Raw genomic sequence first — 22,203 nt, forward strand, 5'->3', positions numbered from 1 at the left:
TAGAGGTGTATTTAGAAATTTGGTCACCATTTTGAGTATATTCAGAAGAGGACTTCCCATCCAAAAAGCCAGAATCTTTAAATATTGACCTGATCCTGAACCAGAAATGGACAACATTGTATGTAAATTTTTTTGTAACTTTGCATTAATAAAAAGTTTCTAAAAATCTGTTTATTTCAATGGGCTGTATCTTGGGAACCCATTGACCAGAAGACCCCAAAATTGGATCACTACCCATATCCCATGCGGCACATCAAATTTCAAGACAAGCTGAGTAACCGGATAGATTTTTTTAGAGTACTAAAAAGAGTTGTCCTTTAAACACGAAGGGCTTCTCAACTGCTGGCACTAGACTATAACAAATAATAGAATGGCAGCTGTTACAGGATAGATGCAAATACACTTCTTCCTGCTTGCACTGTGCCAAAAGCATCACTGTTATATATATTCATTCCTTATAAACTTCTTAACTGGGAGTTTATAAATTCACTACAGTAAGAACTGCATGATGAATCAATTTTTTTATTAAATGGCTAAGACAACTTTTAAACCCCAAACTCTTCAGAAAAGATCACATCTTTCAGCACATATGACTTATTGCAACAGCCAATTCAAATCTCATAATATATCAGTAAAGCTTTTCCTATTCTTTGCAACTTATAACCAATAACTTATAACCATGGATTTATAACCAACTTCCCTTTACTAATACTGTCAGTCACGTGCACAATGAAGGAAGCACTTATCTCTGAGGCAGGGGTCGGCAACCTTTCAGAAGTGGTGGGCCGAGTCTTCATTTATTCACTTTAATTTAAGGTTTCGCGTGCCAATACTACATTTTAACATTTTTCAGAAGGTCTGTCTCTATAAGTCTATATATTATATAACTAAACTATTGTTGTACGTAAACAAGGTTTTCAAAATGTTTAAGAAGCTTAATTTAAAATTAAATTAAAATGCTGATCTTACACCGCCGGCCTGGGGTTTCGTTCACCTAGGCTGGCAGCGGGCTGAGCGGGGCCTGCGGCTGGGACCCTGGCTGGCAAGGGACCGGCAGCCAGAACCCGAGACCGGCAGTGGGCTGAGCAGGGCCGGCGGCCAGGACCCCAGACCAGCAGCGGGCTGAGCGGCTCAGCCCGCTGCCGGTCTGGGGTTCCGTCCGCCAGTTCCTGCCAGCCATGGTCCCGGCTGCCGGCCTCACACAGCCCGCTGCCGGTCTGGGATCCCGGCCCTGTCCACACAGAGTAGGTACCTACTTTCTCCCTGGCCCATTCTCTTCCTCTCTCTCCACTGAGATGAGGGTGGGAGTGCACTGAGAACAGGGCTGGGAGTGAAGGAGCAGGCTGGGGGTTGGGGTGCAGGGTCTGGCCAGGAGCTAGAATGAGGGAGGGGGTTTGGGGTTGGGGCAGGAGGTTTGGGTAGCATTTGGTGCGAGGGGTGCAGGTGGGAATGTGTGTGTGTGTGTGCGCGCACGCAGGAGCTCCCGTTTGGTGCTCAGGGTGGGGGTGGGGATATGGATATGGGGGTGCAAGAGTCAGGGCATGGGGCTGGGGTGTGTGGGGGGTGCAGGGGTGAGGGCAGAGGGCTGGGTGTGTGTGAGGGAGGTGCAGGGGTCATGGCAGAGGGCTGGGGGATGTGGGGGATGCAGGGGTCAGGGCAGAGGGCTGGGGGATGCAGGGGTCAGGGCAGAGGGCTGGGGGGGTGTGAGGGGCGTGCAGGGGTCAGGGCAGAGGGCTGGGGTCATGGGGGTGCTCCCAGCCCCCTGCCCTGAGCGGCTCATGGCAGGGGCCTGGAGGGGATATGCCCTGATTCCACCCCCTTCCCCAACGTCCCCAGAGCAGAGAGCGTGCTGCGGTTCCCCTTTTCCCTCTCCCCCTCCGTAGCAAGGGCCGTCAGCTTATCAGCCGCAGGGAGGGAGAGAAGGAAGGGTAAGAACCCTGCATGCTGAGGGAAGAGGCAGGGGGAGGGGGAAGCTTGCCTGCCCTGCAAGGAAAGAGCGGTGGGCAGAGAAGAGTGGGCCGGGCCAGGCAGGATTTTTAATTGCACACTGCTGTCCACGGCAGACAGCAACGTGCCATTAAAAATTGGCACGCATGCCATAGGTTGCCGACCCCTGCTCTATAGTATATCATACCCATTGAATGTGTTCAAGAAATGAGTACCAACACGGCTGCTACTCTGAAACCTAAGAATATCCAACTGGCACTCCATCAAGATCAAAGGTAAAATCTAATAGGAAATCTAACGATTTTATTGCAAATCTCTGGAAAGTAAACTTTAACCCCTAACAAAAGAGTAAAGATTAAATTTAATACATCCCGCAGTATGGGGCACATTTTCTTGGCTACAGGTGAACTGAACAGTTTTAATTACACAGTGTCGAAAATGTGATCAATTCCTGTTTGCGGTGTACGACTTGCCTTAGAAAACTCTAGCACTGAAAGGAGTTGATTGGTGATACAGCATCAAATGGATTGTATGTTGGGCATCACAAATGAAAAATTAAAACTAAATCTCAAAATGCCCTTAAACCTGCTGCTTTGACTTTTTAAAAAATTCCCACCTAGAAAGCCCTATTTCTAAAGGATACAAAAATCACTGTCAGAGTTTTTCACACAACACTTAGCAATGTAAGCAAAATAAGATTCAACTGACTGTGGTATGATTTTCTTCTAATTTTTTTTTTTTTTTTTAAAAAAACAGTATTCCCAAGTACCACTCATCTTTGAGGGAAAATAGTGCTATATTAGGTTATACTGACAGTTGATGAAGAAAGATTATTTAGGGAAAAAAAGCACAGAAAGCAGTGTATGGAGAAGGGAATGAAGGTTTACACATTGGCCCTCTGAGTTTACTAAAAGGAGTATATAAATTGGAGAAACTTCTCTTGAACAATAAATAAATCCATCTCTTGAGTTTTAGGTTAACAAAATTGCTTGTGAGAACTATAAATGAAACAGCAGGAGGAGGGAAGGGGATTCTGAAACACCAAATTGGGTCTCTATGGGTTTATTTGAGAATGTGAAAAAGAAAACTGTGACTAATAAAAGATATGCTGACAAAAGTATTAACAAGGAAATAAGCAACAACAACAAAATTTTTCATGTGTCTATTCTCTAATGCTAGAAGACTAAGTACTAAGCAGGCTGAGCTAGAAGTTTTCATTATTGAACAAAATTATGATTTAGCTGGCTTTACGAAAATACGGGATATGACACAACTTGATCAATGTAGAAGGATACAATTTCTATTGTAAATACTGAGAAGGAAAAAAAAAAGAAGGCAGAGTAGCCTGGCATACCAAAAATACATACACAGAAATATGGAGGAATGAACAGCAAAAAAACCGTAAACGAAATGAATGAGATATACACAGTAGGACCTCAGAGTTACGAACACTAGAGTTAAAATCTGACTGGTCAACTACACACCTCATTTGGAACTGGAAGTATGCAATCAGGCAGCAGCAGAGACCAAAAAAAGTACAGTACAGTACTGTGTTAAGCATAAAAAGTGACAAGGTCAGAGACAGAAGGAGCTACATCATGGAGGGCCCTGAAGGTGAGAATGAGTTAGAATCATAGAATATCAGGGTTGGAAGGGACCTCAGGAGGTCATCTAGTCCAACCCCCTGCTCAAAGCAGGACAAATCCCCAACTACATCATTCCAGCCAGGATTTGTCAAGCCTGACCTTAAAAACCACTAAGGAAGGAGATTCCATCACCTCCCTAGGTAATCTATTCCCAGTGCTTCATCACCCTCCTAGTGAAAAAGCTTTTCCTAATATCCAACCTAAACCTCCCCCACTGCAGCTTGAGACCATTACTCCTTGTTCTGCCGTCTGTTACCACTGAGAACTGTCTAGATCCATCCTCTTTGGAACCCCCTTTCAGGAAGTTGAAAGCAGCTATCAAATCCCCCCTCATTCTTCTCTTCTGCAGAGTAAATAATCCCAGTTCCCTCAGCCTCTCCTCTCAGGTTGTCTGTATTTGATTCACACAGCAATATGCTGACAGTAACGGAATTTTAAGAGGGGTTGAATATGTTCATAGCACTGATCAAAATGGATTTACACAGTAAGTTTTGGACTTATCTGTTCGTGCATTCAGGGACACACAAATTACAAGTGTGATATTCCAGTACTTATATTGAATTGGTCATCCTTTCTGCTTGGAGTTTTTGAGTAATTTATCAAGTTTGTTTTAACCTGGCTCTTTAATTTTTTACAATTAATATATATTCCCCAAGGTTGCATTCTACGTAAATATATACTTTCCTTCACCCAGTCCTCTCCCATAATCTCACTGGATTAAGTTTTTTAAGAGGAAGTTTTTGTTAGGCGTATAGTAAGCCAAAATAAACTGACTGTTTAAAGCTGACTCAAATTACTTATCCCAGGAATGAGTGCTACCAGAGATAGCAGAAGGAGATGCAACCATACAAGTTATCTAAACTATGTTTTCTCAACAAGAGACAACCCAATAATTTAGTGTCAAAGCAAATTAAAATCTTGATTGGCAATATAAGTACTTTTACTTTTTCTGGAAAATCATTAAAAGAATATTTCAAGTCCAACTTATTTAATAAAATTTCTCTGAAATGGACATGTTGACCTAGGAAGCATAGTAGCAGGATAATTATCTTGTGACCATATTAAGGGAAGCCCAAAATCACCCAGTAAGGAAAAGTTTTTCACTAAAGGATGAGTATCAAACATGGAATTTGTCCCTCTGGCTCTATTTATGGCCAACTGCTGTTGATTATCATCACTAAAGATGGCTGCAGAAGGAAGGAGGGAGTGTCATGCTTTTCATGAGCTGTCATTTTATACACAACTATTCTACTCTCTTATCAGTGAATCTGCTGCTGAAATCACCTTTGCACAAGTCACACTTGTTTTTGAGAGATAAATATATAGATATAAAATATTCTATTCTAGATTATAAATCTTATTTTCTAGATTTTTAACAAATCGTGAACAAAATTAAGTATACTTTGCAACTATTTTATTAATTTCGGATCTAAAGAAAAAATCATGAACACTAACGATTTTCAAGTGAATAGCAAGCAGTACAAATTTTAATATTCATAACTCATGAAGAGTGTAGATGTAAAGCATCACAATGGAACTCCTACCAAAAATAATTAAATAAATAAAAATCATACAGTAACATGATGTTCAAATTAACAACAAAAAGTCATTGAGTTCTAATAAAGTGGAAAAATCCAACAGGTCTGAATACACGTTAATAGTTCTGCATGAGGACTAAGTGTCTACTGGGGTTTGCATGAAGATCAATAGGCAAATACGAAAAGTTGTACCCTGTCTTTCAAACTCAGTTTAGTTTAATACAGCGAGTAATACCTAATGTCTGAACTCCCTTTTTTCCAAACAAAGGATATTGGTTACTTTTTAATGTAAATTCTTTAATTTGTATATTCATTCTTTAAAACACTTCCACCTAGCAAAAATATGATTAAATATAAGACTGTCTCCACTCCATGTTTTGCGTGCGCACACACCAAATTATATTATCTACCATAAAGACCAGTTTAGTAAAGTAGTAAGACATTTATAAACATTTTTCCACAACTTTATTTTTAAAGTTGCATTTACCTTTTGGTGAATAAAAAGTCTTCAAATGTGTTGGCTAGTTCTGGCCACATACTGTCAAATTTTCCAGAAGAGGCATGCTGCCTTGCAACTGGCAGTCCAATAGAAAGAACTTTAAGAAGAGAAGATACTGCTAGTTTCCATGTGCTTTCAGAGGGGCAGGCGTACTTCAAGCTCAGAGGTATCCTCAGTGTCTGTGAAGGGAAAGTTCAAAGCTTTATACTTTCTTGAAGAAATGTAAGATCCAGATAAATCTATGGTAAAGAAAATCTCCGCAGGAGATCTCTAAAGATATGTTACACAAAAAATAGTACATTTCCCTCCATTTTCTGGTAGGACTTGGGATGTTCTCTTCTAAATATGATTATTAGATTACTGATTGTATGCCAGCTGGCTAAAGCACAGATCTGATTAACCAAATAAAGGTTAGAAGTGTTAAGAGTTAATCCATTAGCAATTACATTGGAAAATTACCTGCTAATTTTCTTTTTCCAGATAACATCTATCATCTCTGCTAATCCTGACAAATTGGTTCCCCTTCCCTCTGCAAATAAACTGGGGGTAGTTTTTCACTATGAGGGGGCTCTGGAGAGGTTAGCCCTGTCTACCTTGGAAGAACTGCTCTGGCAGCTTCCCAAGTTGTGATAACATCAATTTGAAGAAAAGGCCATAAGGAATTCAAACGTCTTGCAAAATGTAAAAAAAATGAACTATATAACATCATCCATGTGAAGCATCTGGTCATTATTAAAAATAAGAGGAGACAGCTTAAAAAGGCCAACAAACTGTTCAAGGTGGAACAGAGATGTTATCCTGAGAAACAAAATTAGCAGGGATAAGATTTTCCATTCTCTGTCATACTACCTTTGCTAATCCCAATGAGTGGGAATATAGCAAGTCATTACATAATTTAAGAAGGAACAGATAGAGAGGAGTTGGAAGACTGGAAGGTGAGAGCAGAGCTGCCAAGTAAACAGGAAGTTGTTTTAGAGACCATCAACTAAAGCACCACTCTGCCACAGAATGCAGATGTGGAATCCTGAAGTCAGCAGTGCCTTGCAAACAGAGAGAGAGGGAGAAAGACAGAGAGAGAGAGAGAACATTGTTGCTTTAAAGATTTCTTCTGAAGATGCTAAAGTTCTCTCTCTGCACAGAATGTGTTCACACATCAGGTAGAAGGGTTAAGAATATACTCCCAAAGGCTTTGTGTGTTTCAATGATACCACATTTAGGGTATGATTTTCAGAAGTGCTCAGGATTGTGCTATCTGCTCTAATTAAATTCCCACTGATTTCAGTGGAAGCAGTTATGCCACTGCTGACTGCTTTTGAAAATCCCACTACTCATCTAGTTGATTTGGGAGATTTTATTCCTAAATAACAAAAGGTAAAAACAAACAGCAGATGACTTCCTAATGGGCTTAGGTTTAAAATATATTTTGAGAGCCAAAGTACCCTGCTTGAGTAATAACTGTATCAAATGTACTGGAGAAAATTATGAGGCACTGAAAAATAATAGCTAGAATGGAAGGCCATACCAAACAAAATTACAAAATTCACAGGTGCAAATGCTGTGGCTAAGATTTTAAAAAATGGACGTCTAAACTTAGACTCCTAAATCCATATTTAGGATTTTCAGTTGTCAGGTACACTGTACTTTTGAAAGTCACGCACCACTATTTTCATATACATAAATATGGATTTAGAAGCCAGTCTTTAGGCATTCACATTATTAATTTTTTTAACCTTTGTCTACATCTATTGCATGCTTAGGCTATCACAGTCAAATTAATGAACAGGGTTATGTGATCTCAGCTGAATTACTGCCCTAATAGCTAGTCAATAGCTTTTAGCACCAAAAATTGCCTACTGCCTAACCCCTGCCTAAGACAGTCATAAGACTCAGATCTAGAATTCCAAGTAGAGTTTGAGAGTTATTGTAGGAAAAAGTTTAGTGTCAGAATAATTATATTAGTATTGCACTAAACAGCTCAATACACACATTTAACAAGTACAGTAGTTACGAACACCAGAGTTATGAACTGACACACACCTTATTTGGAACCGAAAGCACGTCATCTGGCAGCAGCAGAGGCAAAAATAAAAAGCAAATACAGTACAGTACTGTGTTAAATGTAAACTACTAAAAGAATAAAGGGAAAGTTTAAAAAAAGATTTGACAGGGTAAGGAAACTGTTTGTGTTTGTTTCATCTAAATTAAGACAGTTAAAAGCAGCATTTTTCTTCTGCATAGTGAAGTTTCAAAGTCAATGGTCAGTTGTAAACTTTTGAAAAGAACTATAATGTTTTGTTGAGAATTACCAACATTTCAGAGTGATGGACAACCTCCATTCCCGAGGTGTTCGTAACTCTGAGGTTCTACTGTATAAATTTAAACAAATGATCTTACTTCAGTCCACTAAGGTTAAAGAATCCATAATGGGATGATTTGGAGAATCTGTCTATGAACAGTTTATGACAAGGGACAATGGAGGATTGCTGAACCTTGATGGTTGCCCAGTCATATGGGAGTAACTTCTGGTAAAGGGTTGGCTGAATCTAGGAGACCCAGTTTTCTTCCAACTCCCAGGGCTGGGGTTTGAAGGAATGGAATTTCAATTGAAGCAGAACAGAGAGATCAAGTTTTAAAACCACATAGCCTGAGAGACTTGGGGGTGGGGAAGAGGACTCAGAGAAAGTACTCACAGGAGGAACAAAGGAACAGATTTTTGGAGAAAGAGGAGACATCTTTGACAGGAGGACCTGCCAAGATAAAAAGAAGCTGGCTGGAGGACCAAAGACTCCATGATTTGGAAAAGAAGCCTGAACGTAGGAGCGGAGTCCAGAAGAGGAGACCTAGAACCTCAAAGAGAGACCTCCAGTTTGTGAGGAACATGCCAGAGTAGTTAGGAAAGTGAGGCAGGGAATGGTGTACAAATGTTTTATTTTTTTGACTAGATGTGTGTTTCTCATGCTGTCTAAAGCAAAGAGTGATTGGATGAATGAATCTGGACTCCATCTCAGGATGTCTGTATTTTTCCACAAAGTGGCTGGGAACTGGTTTTGGAACAAAGGGTTTCCACCATATGCTAAAGCTATATAAGGCAGGGAGCGACATCATCGGCTGTTCTTCACTAACTACACAAGAAGACTCCTAGAACCATGTGAGGAACAAGAACTGAACTGTGGGAAATGCAGGACCCAGGCTAAAGGGATTTCTGCCTGTGTATGAAAACCCAGGGATTCCAAGCTGCAAAGCAAGTGTAGCCTGTGCCTTAAGAATCTGAAGCTTCTATCATCAGCCTGGGTGAGAATTTGCTAATTCATATCCTATGTTTCTAGTATCTTAGGCTTAGTTTGCATTTTTGTTTATTTACTAGGTAATCTGCTTGGACCTGTGTGCTATCACTTAAATAAGAACATAAGAATGGCCATACTGGGTCGGACCAAAGGTTCATCTAACCCAGTATCCTGTCCTCTGACAATTGCCAATGCCAGGTGCTGCAGAGCAAATGAACAGGACAGGTAATCATCAAGTGATCCATTCCCTGTATCCCATTCCCAGCTTCTGGCAAACAGAGGTTAGGGGCACCATCCCAGCCCATCCTGGCGAATAGCCATTGATGGACCTATTCTCCACAAATGTATCTAGTTCTTTTTTTAAATCTATCTTTTGTAGTTAATAAACTTGTTTTTGCTTTATCTAAACCAGTGACTGAGCAAAATGCATGGGAAGTTGCAGCTCAAGGGGCAAAGGCTGTTGCATATTCCTCTCCACATGGGGGGGGAAGGAGGGGAAGGAGGGAAAACAAACGATGATACTCTATGAGCTTACTCTGTACCAGGGCCGGCTCTAGAATTTTTGCCGCCCCAAGCAAAAAAATGTTTGGCCGCCCCTGCTTTTTTTTTGTGCCCCCCCACCTGCCCCTGGCCCAGCCCCTTCAGAACCCCTTCTCTGGTCCCGCCTCCTCCCCTGGGCATACTGCATTTCCCACCCCCCCATTGCTTCCCGCGGCTCCCCCCTGCAACCCCCCACCCTAGCTCACCTCCACTCCACCTGCTCCCCTGAACATGCCACCACTCCACTTCTTCCCCCTCCCTCTCAGGCAAGGGAGAGGCAGCGCGTTCAGGGGAGCAGGCGGAGCGGAAGTGAGCGAGGGTGAGGAAGGAACGCAGGAAATAACGGGTGGGGGCGGGATAGAGGAACCACTCCCCGACCCAGCTCAACTCCGCTCCACCACCGCCGCCTCCCCCAAGCACGCTGCCACTCGGCTTCTCCTCCCTCCCTCCCTCCCAGGCTTGCCGCGCGCAAGCAGCATGCTCAGGGGAGCAGGAGGAGGAGAGCTGGGGCACCTTTCTAGGGGTGGCATGGCCGGCGCCGGAATGCCGCCTCTAGGAAGGTGCCGTCCCAAGCACCTGCTTGTTTTGCTGGTGCCTAGAGCCAGCCCTGCGCTGTACAGTTCCCTGTGCAACACAAGATGGTATAATCCTGGGTTTATACTCCCATGGTCAGGGGAGAGGGGATCCTAGGCTGGAAGGTTTGTGGTTATTATGGCTGTAGCCTCCCTATTGTTGGTTCATGCAGAGACTGGTCAGAGAGCCTACATGTAACTGCAACTGGGTGTGTTCCTACCTGTGTGAATGCTGGTGGAAGTACAGGACCAGGAATGGCTCTGCAGTTTGTCACAGCAGCATAGAGTGAGAGGGAGCCTAGGCTGTTGGGTCAGAGGGCTCAGTGGTACCCCAGTTCCATGTGGCACCTTGGGGGAAACCAGTCACAGTACTATCTACACTGTTCCCTAATGGCTCCAAATAAAAGTCACTACTTTAGTTCATAAACAGAATGCAAACTTTTTACCTTAATAATGTTCTGAAGAACTTTCTCATTAACTACAGCTTTGTGGCAAGCAGTCTTTTGGTATAAATCCACCACAACTTCCAAAGATCTCTCAGCAAATGGTACATAATTCAATGCTACCCATTCTGCCTAGAAAAATAAAATTAGTACACTACTGAAGAAAACATGGAAAAACACTAGTTATGCAATAGAAAACTTGCATTTTACATGTTTTTATACATGCAAGATTCTCAAGAATATATTTCATAATGTAACAGTTTTGATCCAAGCAAAAAACAGTTTATGAAGAAAAGAACATAACATTCTGAGTAAGAGCATGTGAAGTAGATTTGGGTAAGGTAAATTTTAGTAGGTCAAATGTTGTATTTTATGCAAAACTACTACATTAGGACAATCTTAAGGAAATTTAACTCACCGGTGCAAATAGTTGTATCTAGTGGGATTCCATTGTGTAGCAGGACAAACAGAATAAGAAAAATTAATACATATATAACAATTACCTCAAATTAAATTAAATTATATTTTCATGCTTACTGAAAGCCATCAGTATGTGCATGGATTTAAAGAAAGTTTATTGTGTTCTATTTCTCCACAGCGTACAAAATTCAAAAATTGCCCACTATGGTGGAAGAATTTTTCAAAACAGATTACTTTAAGTCCAATTAAATTTTTAATATAAAATAAAGCAAGATAGTTCCGTTGGATTCCCTGGGAAGATTCAGATTTATTGTGTCTGATGTTCATTAAAGGATTTTCCTTTAGGGAGGAAAGGAAAGTTTCAATAGGAAAGAAAATGTATAGAGAGGATGAAAATGCCTGCAAAAACTAAATAATAATGAATTAATTGATAGCACAAGATGTACAGAAAGTTTTTGCAGATGGGGGAAAATGGATGTGTCTTGGTAATCCACATCCATCTGAAGCTGAACGGACTGTTCACAAGACATCATATTAAAAACGGAACAGATATGATGCCTACGAAATTACCTGATTATATTTTGCATTTGCAATGTGTTTCATTTCCAGCTGTCCATATTGTGGCGGTTTACAGGAAAATTCTACAAATGCCAAAAGCTGATCAAAGATTGCTGGATACATTATCTGCATGTTTTCTGAACCTACACATATGGCCTATAAAAAACAAAAGCCAAACATTATAATACAATATTTACCCCATGAAATTTCAGCATTCAAGAACTACACCAATATTAAGAGCTTTTAAAGAGGAACTACCACTCTCAGAAAAACTAGAATATACTTTACAAAAATATAAATGCAAATTTATCAGCAGCAATCTCTTGGCCATATTTGTTATGTTTATTTTTTGTTTGCTCTTGCTATGTTATCATAATGCTAATTTTTTGAAACAATACAGTAAATTCTGTGACAACAGATTGGTGGCATAAATGCAAGATGACTGCTGTAGGATCAAGCAGAAACTGGCCTCAGCCAGCATGATGCTCTGTATTAAGCCAGAGTGTCTTGTCTGTTGATCTGTGCCACAGTGTTTTGAAGTCCTACTCTGAGGAACATTTAACATTGCAAGAAGTCATTATCACAAGGCTTTAATTGGTAGTTCAAAAATGATATATTGTATGAAGGAATGCACATCAAATGAGGACTATACGAAAGATTTCAACAGAACTGACAACCATAATACAGGGTTTTCTAGTTAAGATATACTTAGAAGATGTCAATGGAACAGAACAGGATGACTACTTCCTGCTGCTATATAAATTCTGAGGCAAAGCCAAGACATTTATTTTCAAAGCAGAAGCCAATGATCCCATAAAGTTACTCCACTAATTTTCTTTAACATCAAATGTCTTGCCCCTTCCTCGTTGGGGTTTTCCAAACCCCTCTCCATGTTAGAAGACTCCCTCCATTTATTCCTTCTATGGTAAGGAATTGATTAGGTGAGATATGCCCAGATGATCCCAGTAAGCGAACCATGACCCATACTGCAGATGAAGGTGAACAACCTCCAAAGTCCCTGCCAAGCTAACCAGGGGAAAATTCTTTCCCAACCCCAAATCTGGTGATTAGTATGCCCACAAACATGTGAGCAAGACACACCAGCCGGATATCGAGAAAGAGAATGCCCTGTACCGTCTCAGAACATTGGTCCTCCCCATCCGTTGTCCCACCTCCAGCTGTGACCAATCTCTGATGCATCAGAGAAAGGCAAAACAAACGAACAGAATACATCTGGTCAATTGTGCATCAGGAAAAAAACAATTCTCTTACCCCTGCAGGAGACTGACTGAAGCTCGGAAGTATAAGATTTGATTATACTCATTATCTTAATGCCAACCTGCAAGTGTTATGAACATAAGGAGGGCAACACAGGCCATCCTGTTCTCCCCATGACCCATGAAGGAAGGGTATCCCCGTAGGGAAGTCATATATTCCAAAACCACACAGGTCACAGAACTTCTCCCAAAAACTGTATGAAAGCATACCTTTTAAAAATACATTTAATCTTGTTTTAAAGACTCCAGGCAATGGTGAATCCATCACCTACTCTGATAAGATAATCAAATGTTTAATAACCCTCATAGTTAGGAAATTGTGTCTTATTTTAAGGTTGAGTTCATCTAACTTCAATTTCTAGCCATAGGATCTTGTTATGCCTGACTGAAAAGCCCCCCATTTTCCATTTACAAGTCCTTATACCCAGTGATCAAGTCACCTTTCACTCTTCTCTTCAATAAGCTGAATAGGTTGAGCTCCTTAAGCCTCACATCTTAAAGCTTGTTTCCCAGTCCTTGGATAATTTTTGTGGCCCTCCTTTGAACTCTCTCCAGCATTTCCACATCCTTCTTGAAGTGTGGACATCAGAACTAGACAAAGTATTCTAGTAGTGTTTTTAATCAATATTAGGTATAGAGCCACGCTCACTTCCCTATTTCTATTTGATATTCCCCTTTTTATACATCCAAGGATCACATTTGTGTTTTTTTCCAGTCATTCCTGTGTTTTCATGAATTGCTTTTGAGTGGTGTGACTCGTGTGAGAACATATATGATGCAGTGTCCCCAGCTTCTACTACTTTCTAACAATAAATAATAATCAAATAATCAGACATCCAGCATGGAAAATTTTAGGCCAAATAGTTAAAGTTTTACAAACTTATAAGTAACCAAAAACAGTGTTTACTGTTATTTGGGTTTGTGTGTGTGTGTGTGTGTGTGTGTGTATGAGGATTGGCGGGAGTGTTGTGCAAAGGAATTTCATCCAAAATGGTATGGCTGTTTCTGAGAACCAGGGTAGGGAAAAATATATTGTTTTGCCCATGTTAAAAAATTCTCCTGACCGTTTGTTTGAAATGGTCTAGCGCCCCATGTTCTAGAGCAGGGTCTTGAAATCTGACCAGGGTGTGGGAGGAACTTTGTGTCCACAATGTGACTTTTGCCATCCCTGTGAAAATCTGCCCCATTTTAGCCAAGCTGTAAGCCTCTGAAAAACTGGAATTTGCACATGCTCAGTAGAGACTTAGATTTTAGCAGCTAAATTCCTTTAAAGATTCTGTTCAGAATGAACATGCTCCAGCCTGGAGCTCAGCAGGACTTTACCTGTAGTTGCAGCTCTGGGATGCTCCTGGCCATGCCTAATCCAGGTCCAGATAGCTAAACTGAGAATAGGAAGCCTGTTTCTCCTCTGCTCTGAATGACCCCTGCTGTGCCCTGACTGCTGGAGAACACTGCCTTATCTGATGCAAAAGGGACAAGAGCTGTATCTGTAAGGAGGGATGTGAGAATAGATTGGGACTAGGAATTTGAGGGGTGGCAGAAACTGGGACAGGCAGGGAGAGGAGAGGGAAACTGGGACTGGGAATTGCGGAGAAGAGACTGGGACTGGCTGGGCAGCAGACTGGGACTTGAAGTCAGGGAGAGAAACAGGGAGGGTGACTGCAAGACAGCATAAGTGAGAAATACAGATTGAATGAGGGATCAGGATGCAGGCAAGATCCTGGGACTGGTTGGGGAAACAGACTGAGGGGTGTGGGGGAGAGAGACTGATGAGACTAGGATTTGCTGGGCAAGAGGTCTGGAACTGGAGTGAGAAGTCTGAGGACTGGAGACTGAATGGATAGGTGAAGAGAGACGGGTTTAGATGAGGAACCAGGGTTGAGGAAGAGACAGGACTTGGACAGGGACAAGCTGGAGGGGATGGAGCAGAAAAATTCCAGTCTGGGGGAGATGTGTCTATGCCCACTAGAGAACACTCCCCTCCAGAACTTGGAATGGAACCCAAGATCCCTGAGTGTACTCATTCCTCTACTGTCAGCAAATGTCTGTGAAACCCTCTGCCAAAGTCTCCCTTCCCCCTTCAGTCCACATAGAGGATGATAACCAAACTATTGCTATTAGCTATTCCCTTAGATCAAAGTAGTGGAGGACTGTTTGGTGGGTCTAAAGGGTCCAACTCTGCTGACGAAACACGTGCGTGTCTATATACCACCATGTTTTTTCAGTTTGCTTTTTTAAAACCTAGAAAATGTAATGTAGCTTTGTGTGTGTAAAGAACATTATTAAGGTTGACAGTGAAGTACTCAGAAGTTAGGCCTTAATTCTGGCTTTTCCTAACATTTGAGTGCTTCACTCTGTAACCTTAGTAATATGAGAGAGAAAATATGAACGAATATGTGGACAGTTACTTTTGCAAAGGAATATTTTTGCAGTTCTAAAAAGAAAAAAGGTGCATTGCTAGGATGAAAAAAGAAAAGGAGTACTTGTGGCACCTTAGAGACTAACCAATTTATTTGAGCATAACCTTTCGTGAGCTACAGCTCACTTCATCGGATGCATACTGTGGAAAGACATTATATACACAGAGACCATGAAACAATACCTCCTCCCACCCCACTCTCCTGCTGGTAATAGCTTATCTAAAGTGATCACTCTCCTTACAATGTGTGTGATAATCAAGGTGGGCCATTTCTAGCACAAATCCAGGTTCTCTCACCCCCCCCACCTTTTTTTTTTTTTTTTTCAAAAACCACACACACAAACTCACTCTCCTGCTGGTAATAGCTTATCCAAAGTGACACTCTCCTTATAATGTGTATGAAAATCAAGGTGGGCCATTTCCAGCACAAATCCAGGTTTTCTCACCCCCCACCCAAACTCACTCTCCTGCTGTGAGTTTGTGTGTGTGGTTTTTGAAGAAAAAAAAAAAATGGGGGGGGGGGTTAGAAAATCTGGATTTGTGCTGGAAATGGCCCACCTTGATTATCATACACATTGTAAAGAGAGTGGTCACTTTGGATGGGCTATTACCAGCAGGAGAAGGAGTTTGTGTGTGTGTGGGGCGGGGGGGGGGAGCGGAGGGTGAGAAAACCTGGATTTGTGCTGGAAATGGCCCAACTTCACTCTCCTTACAATGTGTATGATAATCATCACTTTAGATAAGCTAAAAGAAAAGGAGGACTTGTGGCACCTTAGAGACTAACCAATTTATTAGAGCATAAGCTTTCGTGAGCTACAGCTCACTTCCTCAGATGCATCCGTGCATCCGATGAAGTGAGCTGTAGCTCACGAAAGCTTATGCTCAAATAAATTGGTTAGTCTCTAAGGTGCCACAAGTACTCCTTTTCTTTTTGTGAATACAGACTAACACGGCTGTTACTCTGAAACCTGCTAGGATGAAGTACAGCAGTTTGCTGTTTTCCTCCACCCAGAATATTTCTTTTAAAATGCAGGAAAGTTCCTGGAGGGTTATTTCATTTCTGCCAATGCCTTCTACTTTTTAAACATAGCTCTCATTTTGCAGCACATTAAGAACAAATGCTGACAGGTGGTTTCAATGTAAAAGGTATGAGCAACGAGATCTAATCTGATAAATTTTAAAAGAAATCAAGGCTACTGGATATAACTAATTTAATCAATAGATTGTTTCCTTCACAAAATAGTTGTGAGATCTGAACATACAGATCACCCTTATCTGCCGCCTTGTGTTTTAGCTCTATTACAGAAATTCACTTAAATGAATGGTGCTCTTCAGGGACTAGGTCTCTGATAAGAATTTCTGCAGCAAAGCGCTACTATTTTTATGACAGAGCAGATTTTTGAAGAGGGAGGAGAAGAGGAAGAGAAAGCTGATGCTTTTTTCCCCTCCACTTTACACAACTGCAAGTCCTTAAATTAGGATCACCATCCTTCCAGACTTTGCTGGAGTGAACAATGTAAAAAAAGCTGCCCCCACAGAGGCTGAGTGTATTGCCTCCACTCCATTTTCAGACCATTAACAACAGTGCTAAAACTTAACAGTCAAGCAAGCAAATTCTTGAAAATACAGCACTGAATATTAAGTATTTTTGTAATGATTCAGAAGAGACTGTATTAAAGATTACACCATGTCAATATACAGCTGCTGAATGGCAAGAAGCCTAGAGTAGGGACAGGAGACAAGGTGAGCTTCTGGTTCTGATTGTTCTTCAAAAGGAGCAAAATTATCTTTTACATAAGAATAGTACATTACAAACCCAGAAGTAACTAGGCAACTAAGGTTAATTTAACTCAACACAGTGCAGGTGGCAAAGCAAAAGAACCAATACATAGTATGGTTTACCTTTCAAAGGACATCTAAAGCTGTATTATTACCTTTTGTAAGACATCTAAAGCTGTAAGCACTGCTTCCTGCAAACTTGTCAAAACTGCTTCAGTATAAGATGGCAGGATGAAAGGGGAGGCATCAGAACTGATTGGAACTGAAACAGCACCATGTAAAATGACACCGAGCTTTTGGAGATCATCCATGCTGAAACCAGTTCTGATGTGTTGGTAGAGAGCTGGGAATATCTGAATTAAAGCTGTGAGAAAAGGTTGGCTGGGTATGAAAGTCAATTTCTCACAAGTAATTGGAGGCTTTGTACTTTCTGAGCCAATCCTATACCAGGTGTTCCAGGCAGCCCACCAAAGATTTAAATCTTCAATCTCATCTATTACAGGTGGCTCGGATTCATTGTATCTTCCAATTCTTTCTCCTATAGAGTCAGTTCTCAGGAATGATCTGCCCAGACCAGTAGCAGTCATTGCCCCTAAGAGGGCAGGCACATTAATAGCAGGTGGTGTATCAGGTTTCTCTGAGTCTCGGACAGGAGAGACAATTTGTAAAATTTCCTGAAAACTTTTCAGAGCAGCCAAGGAAACTTCACTGTTTTTGCTGAGTGCTGCAGACTGGATGTGATCAAGAAGAACATCCCAGGCTTTGGAAAAATCTCCTATTTAAAAAAAAAGCTGAATCAGTTTAAGACTTTTTTTTTGCCCCTTCATTTCATAGGAGTTGGAGGGGGAAGGTACCTGCTTTCAAAGAAAGAATCAGTTTGTGAACAAAAATGATGCACACACATTATAGAGAATTATATCATTGTATATACCAGTGACACTTCGACCTCCGTGGTTCTGGAGCCAAATTAGCAATCAATATTACCCAAAAGGGCCACAGTAATGTGAATTTATTGTTTCATTTGCTATAGTACTACCTATTTATATCTATATCATTCTCACAGCAAATAATTTATCAGCTTGCACTAAGATATTAACTCAATTGGTTAAGAACATAGTAAAAGCATCTTTATTGGTTATATGTACAGTTGAGATATGTACATATTATTGCAGCAGGCAATCCACACCCCATGCTGCAGAGGAAAGCTGAATAAACTTCAAGGTCCTTACCAGTCTGACCTGGAGGAAAATTCCATCCCAACTCAAAAACTTGTGATCAGTTTGGCCCCGAGAATGTGAGGAAGATATACCAGCCAGGCATCTATGAAATAGGATTCTTTGTACTACCTCAGAGTACTGGTCCACTCCACTCAGTGTCCTGTCTCCAGCTCTGGCCAATCTCTGATGCTTCAGAGAAAGCCAGAACACCCCTCGCCCCCACTCACACACACACACAATGCATCTGGCCAACTGTGCATCGGGGGGGGAAAAATTCCTTTCTGACCCCTGCAGACAACAAGCTGAAGCCCAGATGCCTGTTAATTTCACCAGGAGTTAGATATATATAAAGGTCGCAGGGTCAGATCCCTAGCCATTTAATATGCTCTCATGGTTCTCTTGATGATACAAAATTCCATGACAATTATACATTCACGAAGTCATGGGTACATTGTATAGTAGCCAGATATTGAGGGAGTTATTTAAGAGAGATAGGCACTACTCTCTAAGTTAATTATATCAATTAGAAGTACAGTCACTAAATTGGAAATACCTAAAATGGTGTATTGGATTAACAAAACTTTGAATATATTAGTTACACAAAACTTAATTTAGTAAATGAAATAGGAACTATGGGAAGATTGGGGAATGGGGGGTTGCTAATGAATATACTGAGAGAATTATTCTGCTGTTAAACATGGCATGTAGTCTTCCATTTCCAGTTTTCTGTGGTAACTCACTTGTTTCAATTCTTTATGCAGCAGGGAAATGAGGCCAGGGTGCTCTAGACCAATTCTCCTATGGCACAGAGCTACTAGAATGCAAGAAAGCAGAAGCCAGACTTCACAGAGACAGAGTACAAGAATAGTGGCCACAGAGTGGAGGCCTGTAGACACCAGAAAGGAATTTTCAAAAGATTCAAAGTTGGGTGCCTAGCTTCCTTTGGCTCATTTGAAAATGCCAGTCTATATCAACTAGGTAAGAATTTATGTGGCAGCAAGGTACCTCACCTAAAACTAGTGTGAAAACACATGAAAGAAACCTAACAAGATCAAATTAAAATAAGAATTTTAATACAAGATGAGTAAAGGGAGGAGTAAGTACATATCCAAGAGGTTATGAAGCGTCTTCAAAGGAAAGCTAAATGTAGAGGCCTTTTCCTGTAAAGTTTAAATAAGTGGCTACTACAGAACATGGCCATAACTCCACTTCCCTGTATTGGGTCATTGTTACTACGACCTTTCCCAAAAATTCTTGGCATGAAAAAGCCGAAGTATTTATTATGGAAGTTCTATTCACAGTTCCACAGTTAAGGTTGAATTTGCATTAAAGAAGGGTTGCAATCACTTTGTAATGAAGAAACTGTGTACCCTCCTCAAAATTGCAGCATTCAATTTTTTAGTACAAAATGAATTTGCTGGGAATTTACAAGTAAATTAGTTAATCTGCTTGAATTAATTAAAAAATTGATCTTTGAAGAAATTTAGCATCCTCTTCAAAACGTATCATAGCTTCATAGCTAAATGAAGAAACTCTGTCATGAACAATAATGACACAATAACTCTTAATCCTACACATTTCTTTTAAAAAACTACACATTTCATCAGATCTATTCAGCAGGAAGGATCAGAAGTAAAAACACATGAGGCGATGTGCAATGAAATTCGGGGGAAAAGCATAGGAGAAAAGTGGGATGGTGTGCATAATGGAAAGTAAGGGGCAGGAGAGTGGGTTAAACACACATTTAAGGTATCTAAACAACTTCAATTCCAACCTGTAGTGACACCATTCAGTAACCCAATAAGACAATTCTGGTAGCGCATAATACTATTTGTAGTCCCAGACTAGAGTAAACTGACTTTTAAGGACACATTAAGATTTTCTATTTTTGTCACTACAGGAGGAAGTGAAGTTTGTTTGGGTTCCTTAACTGTGCCTTTCCACTGCTTAACATGTATGCATTTCTGTTAAATTTAACCTTCACTCTGAATTTTCAGTGTTTGTAATGTTTGAGGTTGTTTTAATTACAACATTCCTGCAATGTTTTTACTCATATATCACTAGTATGTATGCAACCTTAAATCTGGTTTTAGGTAGTTTAAATCCACGACTAGAAAAGAATCATGAAAACGTCACACCTCATAGTACCCCTATTTCATCACATGTATTCAAATGACTATTTCTACTATATCAGAATCTGCAGGATAATCACATGTAGTCAAAGCCTGTACATTCAATTAAAATTAATTAAAAGGAAACATAAGCAGATCAAATATTCATTTGCTTTTCTTTCACCTTTTCTCATAATCTGTCATGGCAATGTGACCAAGTAGACAGCAAAAATTCATCAACACAGCTTGAAATTACCTTTTACCAACTATATACTTCCTTAAATCTATCATTTTTCCATTTTGAATGTATTTAAGAAATGCCATTTCACACTTTAGAGTACTTAGAAAATGACGTTCAAGGTACTTTTGCAATTTGTTAACCTAGAACCCCGGTATGCATACAAGCCTAACTCAACTGAAACATTTTGTCTATGTTAGATTCTAAGCTCATTTATGTTATACATGTTTGTACAGTTTAAGCAGTGTCAGCACTTGCTAATTAATCCTACTTTATATAGCTAATAACTTTGCAAATTCCCAAATGGTGAGTTGTTATAAAAAGGGAGAGGAGAATAAGTAAGAGAGAGCTACAAGGAGGGTGAAAAGAAATGAAGTACTTGTGGCACCTTAGAGACTAACACATTTATTAGAGCGTAAGCTTTCGTGAGCTACAGCTACAGCTCACGAAAGCTTATGCTCTAATAAATGTGTTAGTCTCTAAGGTGCCACAAGTACTCCTTTTCTTTTTACGGATACAGACTAACACGGCTGCTACTCTGAAAGGAGGGTAAAGAAGCAGAGTGAAAAGAAAGAGGGTGAGAAAAGCAGAAGAGAAGAGATGGGAGTGTAAAAAAAAGGGAGAATAGCAAATAACGTAAGAGAAGAGACAAAAAGAATGATGAGGGGAGAGAAAAGGAAAGATTTAGAAGGAAAAAGAACCGATGGATTTACCAGTATTAATTTCAGCTAGTGAATCAAATAAATAATTTGAACTAAAAATAACACGTCCTTAGAGGGAAAGTGGATGGGTAAAGAGGAAGAAGAATCACTTGAAAGAGAGTGTAATCTTCAATTTCTTCCACTTCAAAATAAGTCAAATTTTCCCCCCTAATAAATTTCCCTTGTTCCTTTTTTAAAATTATGTACATCATTGACTGTGCTAGTGGATCCCCAAGACCCCCAATTTTTCCCCTCCATTAATTAGTTCACTCAGATGCTCACATGAAGGATTTAGGAAACGTTACAAGAATACAGCTTAGAAGTCAACAGCGGAAAATAGGACAGAAGAAAGCTATATATAAATGTTAAAATATCACGGCCTGTTAATAGTTTGAGACAACAGAACATGTTTCTGGTGTTAGAAATTCTCTCTCAGCAAACTGAGGGGAATGAAGGACATAAATTTACACCGTGTAGAGGTTAAGCACAGGAGTTTATTACGTACAGCGCTGACTGTTACCTTGCTTATTAGGCTCAGAGACACTGTTAATTAATTGATTACAATGGAATATATGGATTTTTTATGGGCAGGGGAAAGTGGCAGGGTAGGCAGTCCTATATCCCCGGATAGGTTTAGCTGCAAGACATGATAGCACAGTAGCCAATGGTTAAAAGGTTACATAATGTCTCTGCTCATGGTCTCAAGTTAACAAATTAACATTTAGCATTTAATTATTACTTTAATAAATGGTATTAGTATAAAATATATATTGAATTTTGATTTAGGGTGCATAGGAATGAAGTAGCTCCTTTGATTGTCTAACCGATACATATCTAGGGGTAAAAGCAAAGAAACAGTGAAAGTATATGGCAATAAAGATTGTCTTTTAAGTTGCTTATTTGTGTTTTAAGGCAGGCATTGGTCCCTGGGAAAGGGAGGTGGGAGGAGGCCATATCTTATACTGACATGCTTGAACCTTTTATAAACTCAAGGTTGGATGCGTGGGAAGAACA

At 40.4% G+C, this 22,203-nt stretch overlaps 1 protein-coding gene across 11 annotated transcripts in view; it reads right to left on the reverse strand.

The window, feature by feature from the left end:
• The window catches only part of MON2 (MON2 regulator of endosome-to-Golgi trafficking), a 157,517-nt gene that overhangs the window by 29,561 nt on the left and 105,753 nt on the right, over positions 1 to 22,203 (reverse strand). For 7 of the 11 annotated variants that reach the window (XM_073327927.2, XM_073327918.2, XM_073327920.2 and 4 more), the window contains 5 exons: positions 17,078 to 17,697; positions 11,460 to 11,603; positions 10,888 to 10,905; positions 10,473 to 10,601; positions 5,619 to 5,809 (listed from right to left, as the gene is read on the reverse strand). In XM_073327927.2, the coding sequence (XP_073184028.1) occupies positions 5,619 to 5,809; positions 10,473 to 10,601; positions 10,888 to 10,905; positions 11,460 to 11,603; positions 17,078 to 17,697 (1,102 nt within the window). Of the gene's footprint in view, positions 1 to 5,618; positions 5,810 to 10,472; positions 10,602 to 10,887; positions 10,906 to 11,459; positions 11,604 to 17,077; positions 17,698 to 22,203 lie in introns of those variants that run through there. The other 4 variants (XM_073327917.2, XM_073327925.2, XM_073327921.2 and 1 more) reach the window with 4 other exon arrangements.

Source organism: Lepidochelys kempii, chromosome 1 (genome assembly GCF_965140285.1).
Source record: "Lepidochelys kempii isolate rLepKem1 chromosome 1, rLepKem1.hap1, whole genome shotgun sequence".
NCBI lineage: Eukaryota > Metazoa > Chordata > Testudines > Cheloniidae > Lepidochelys > Lepidochelys kempii.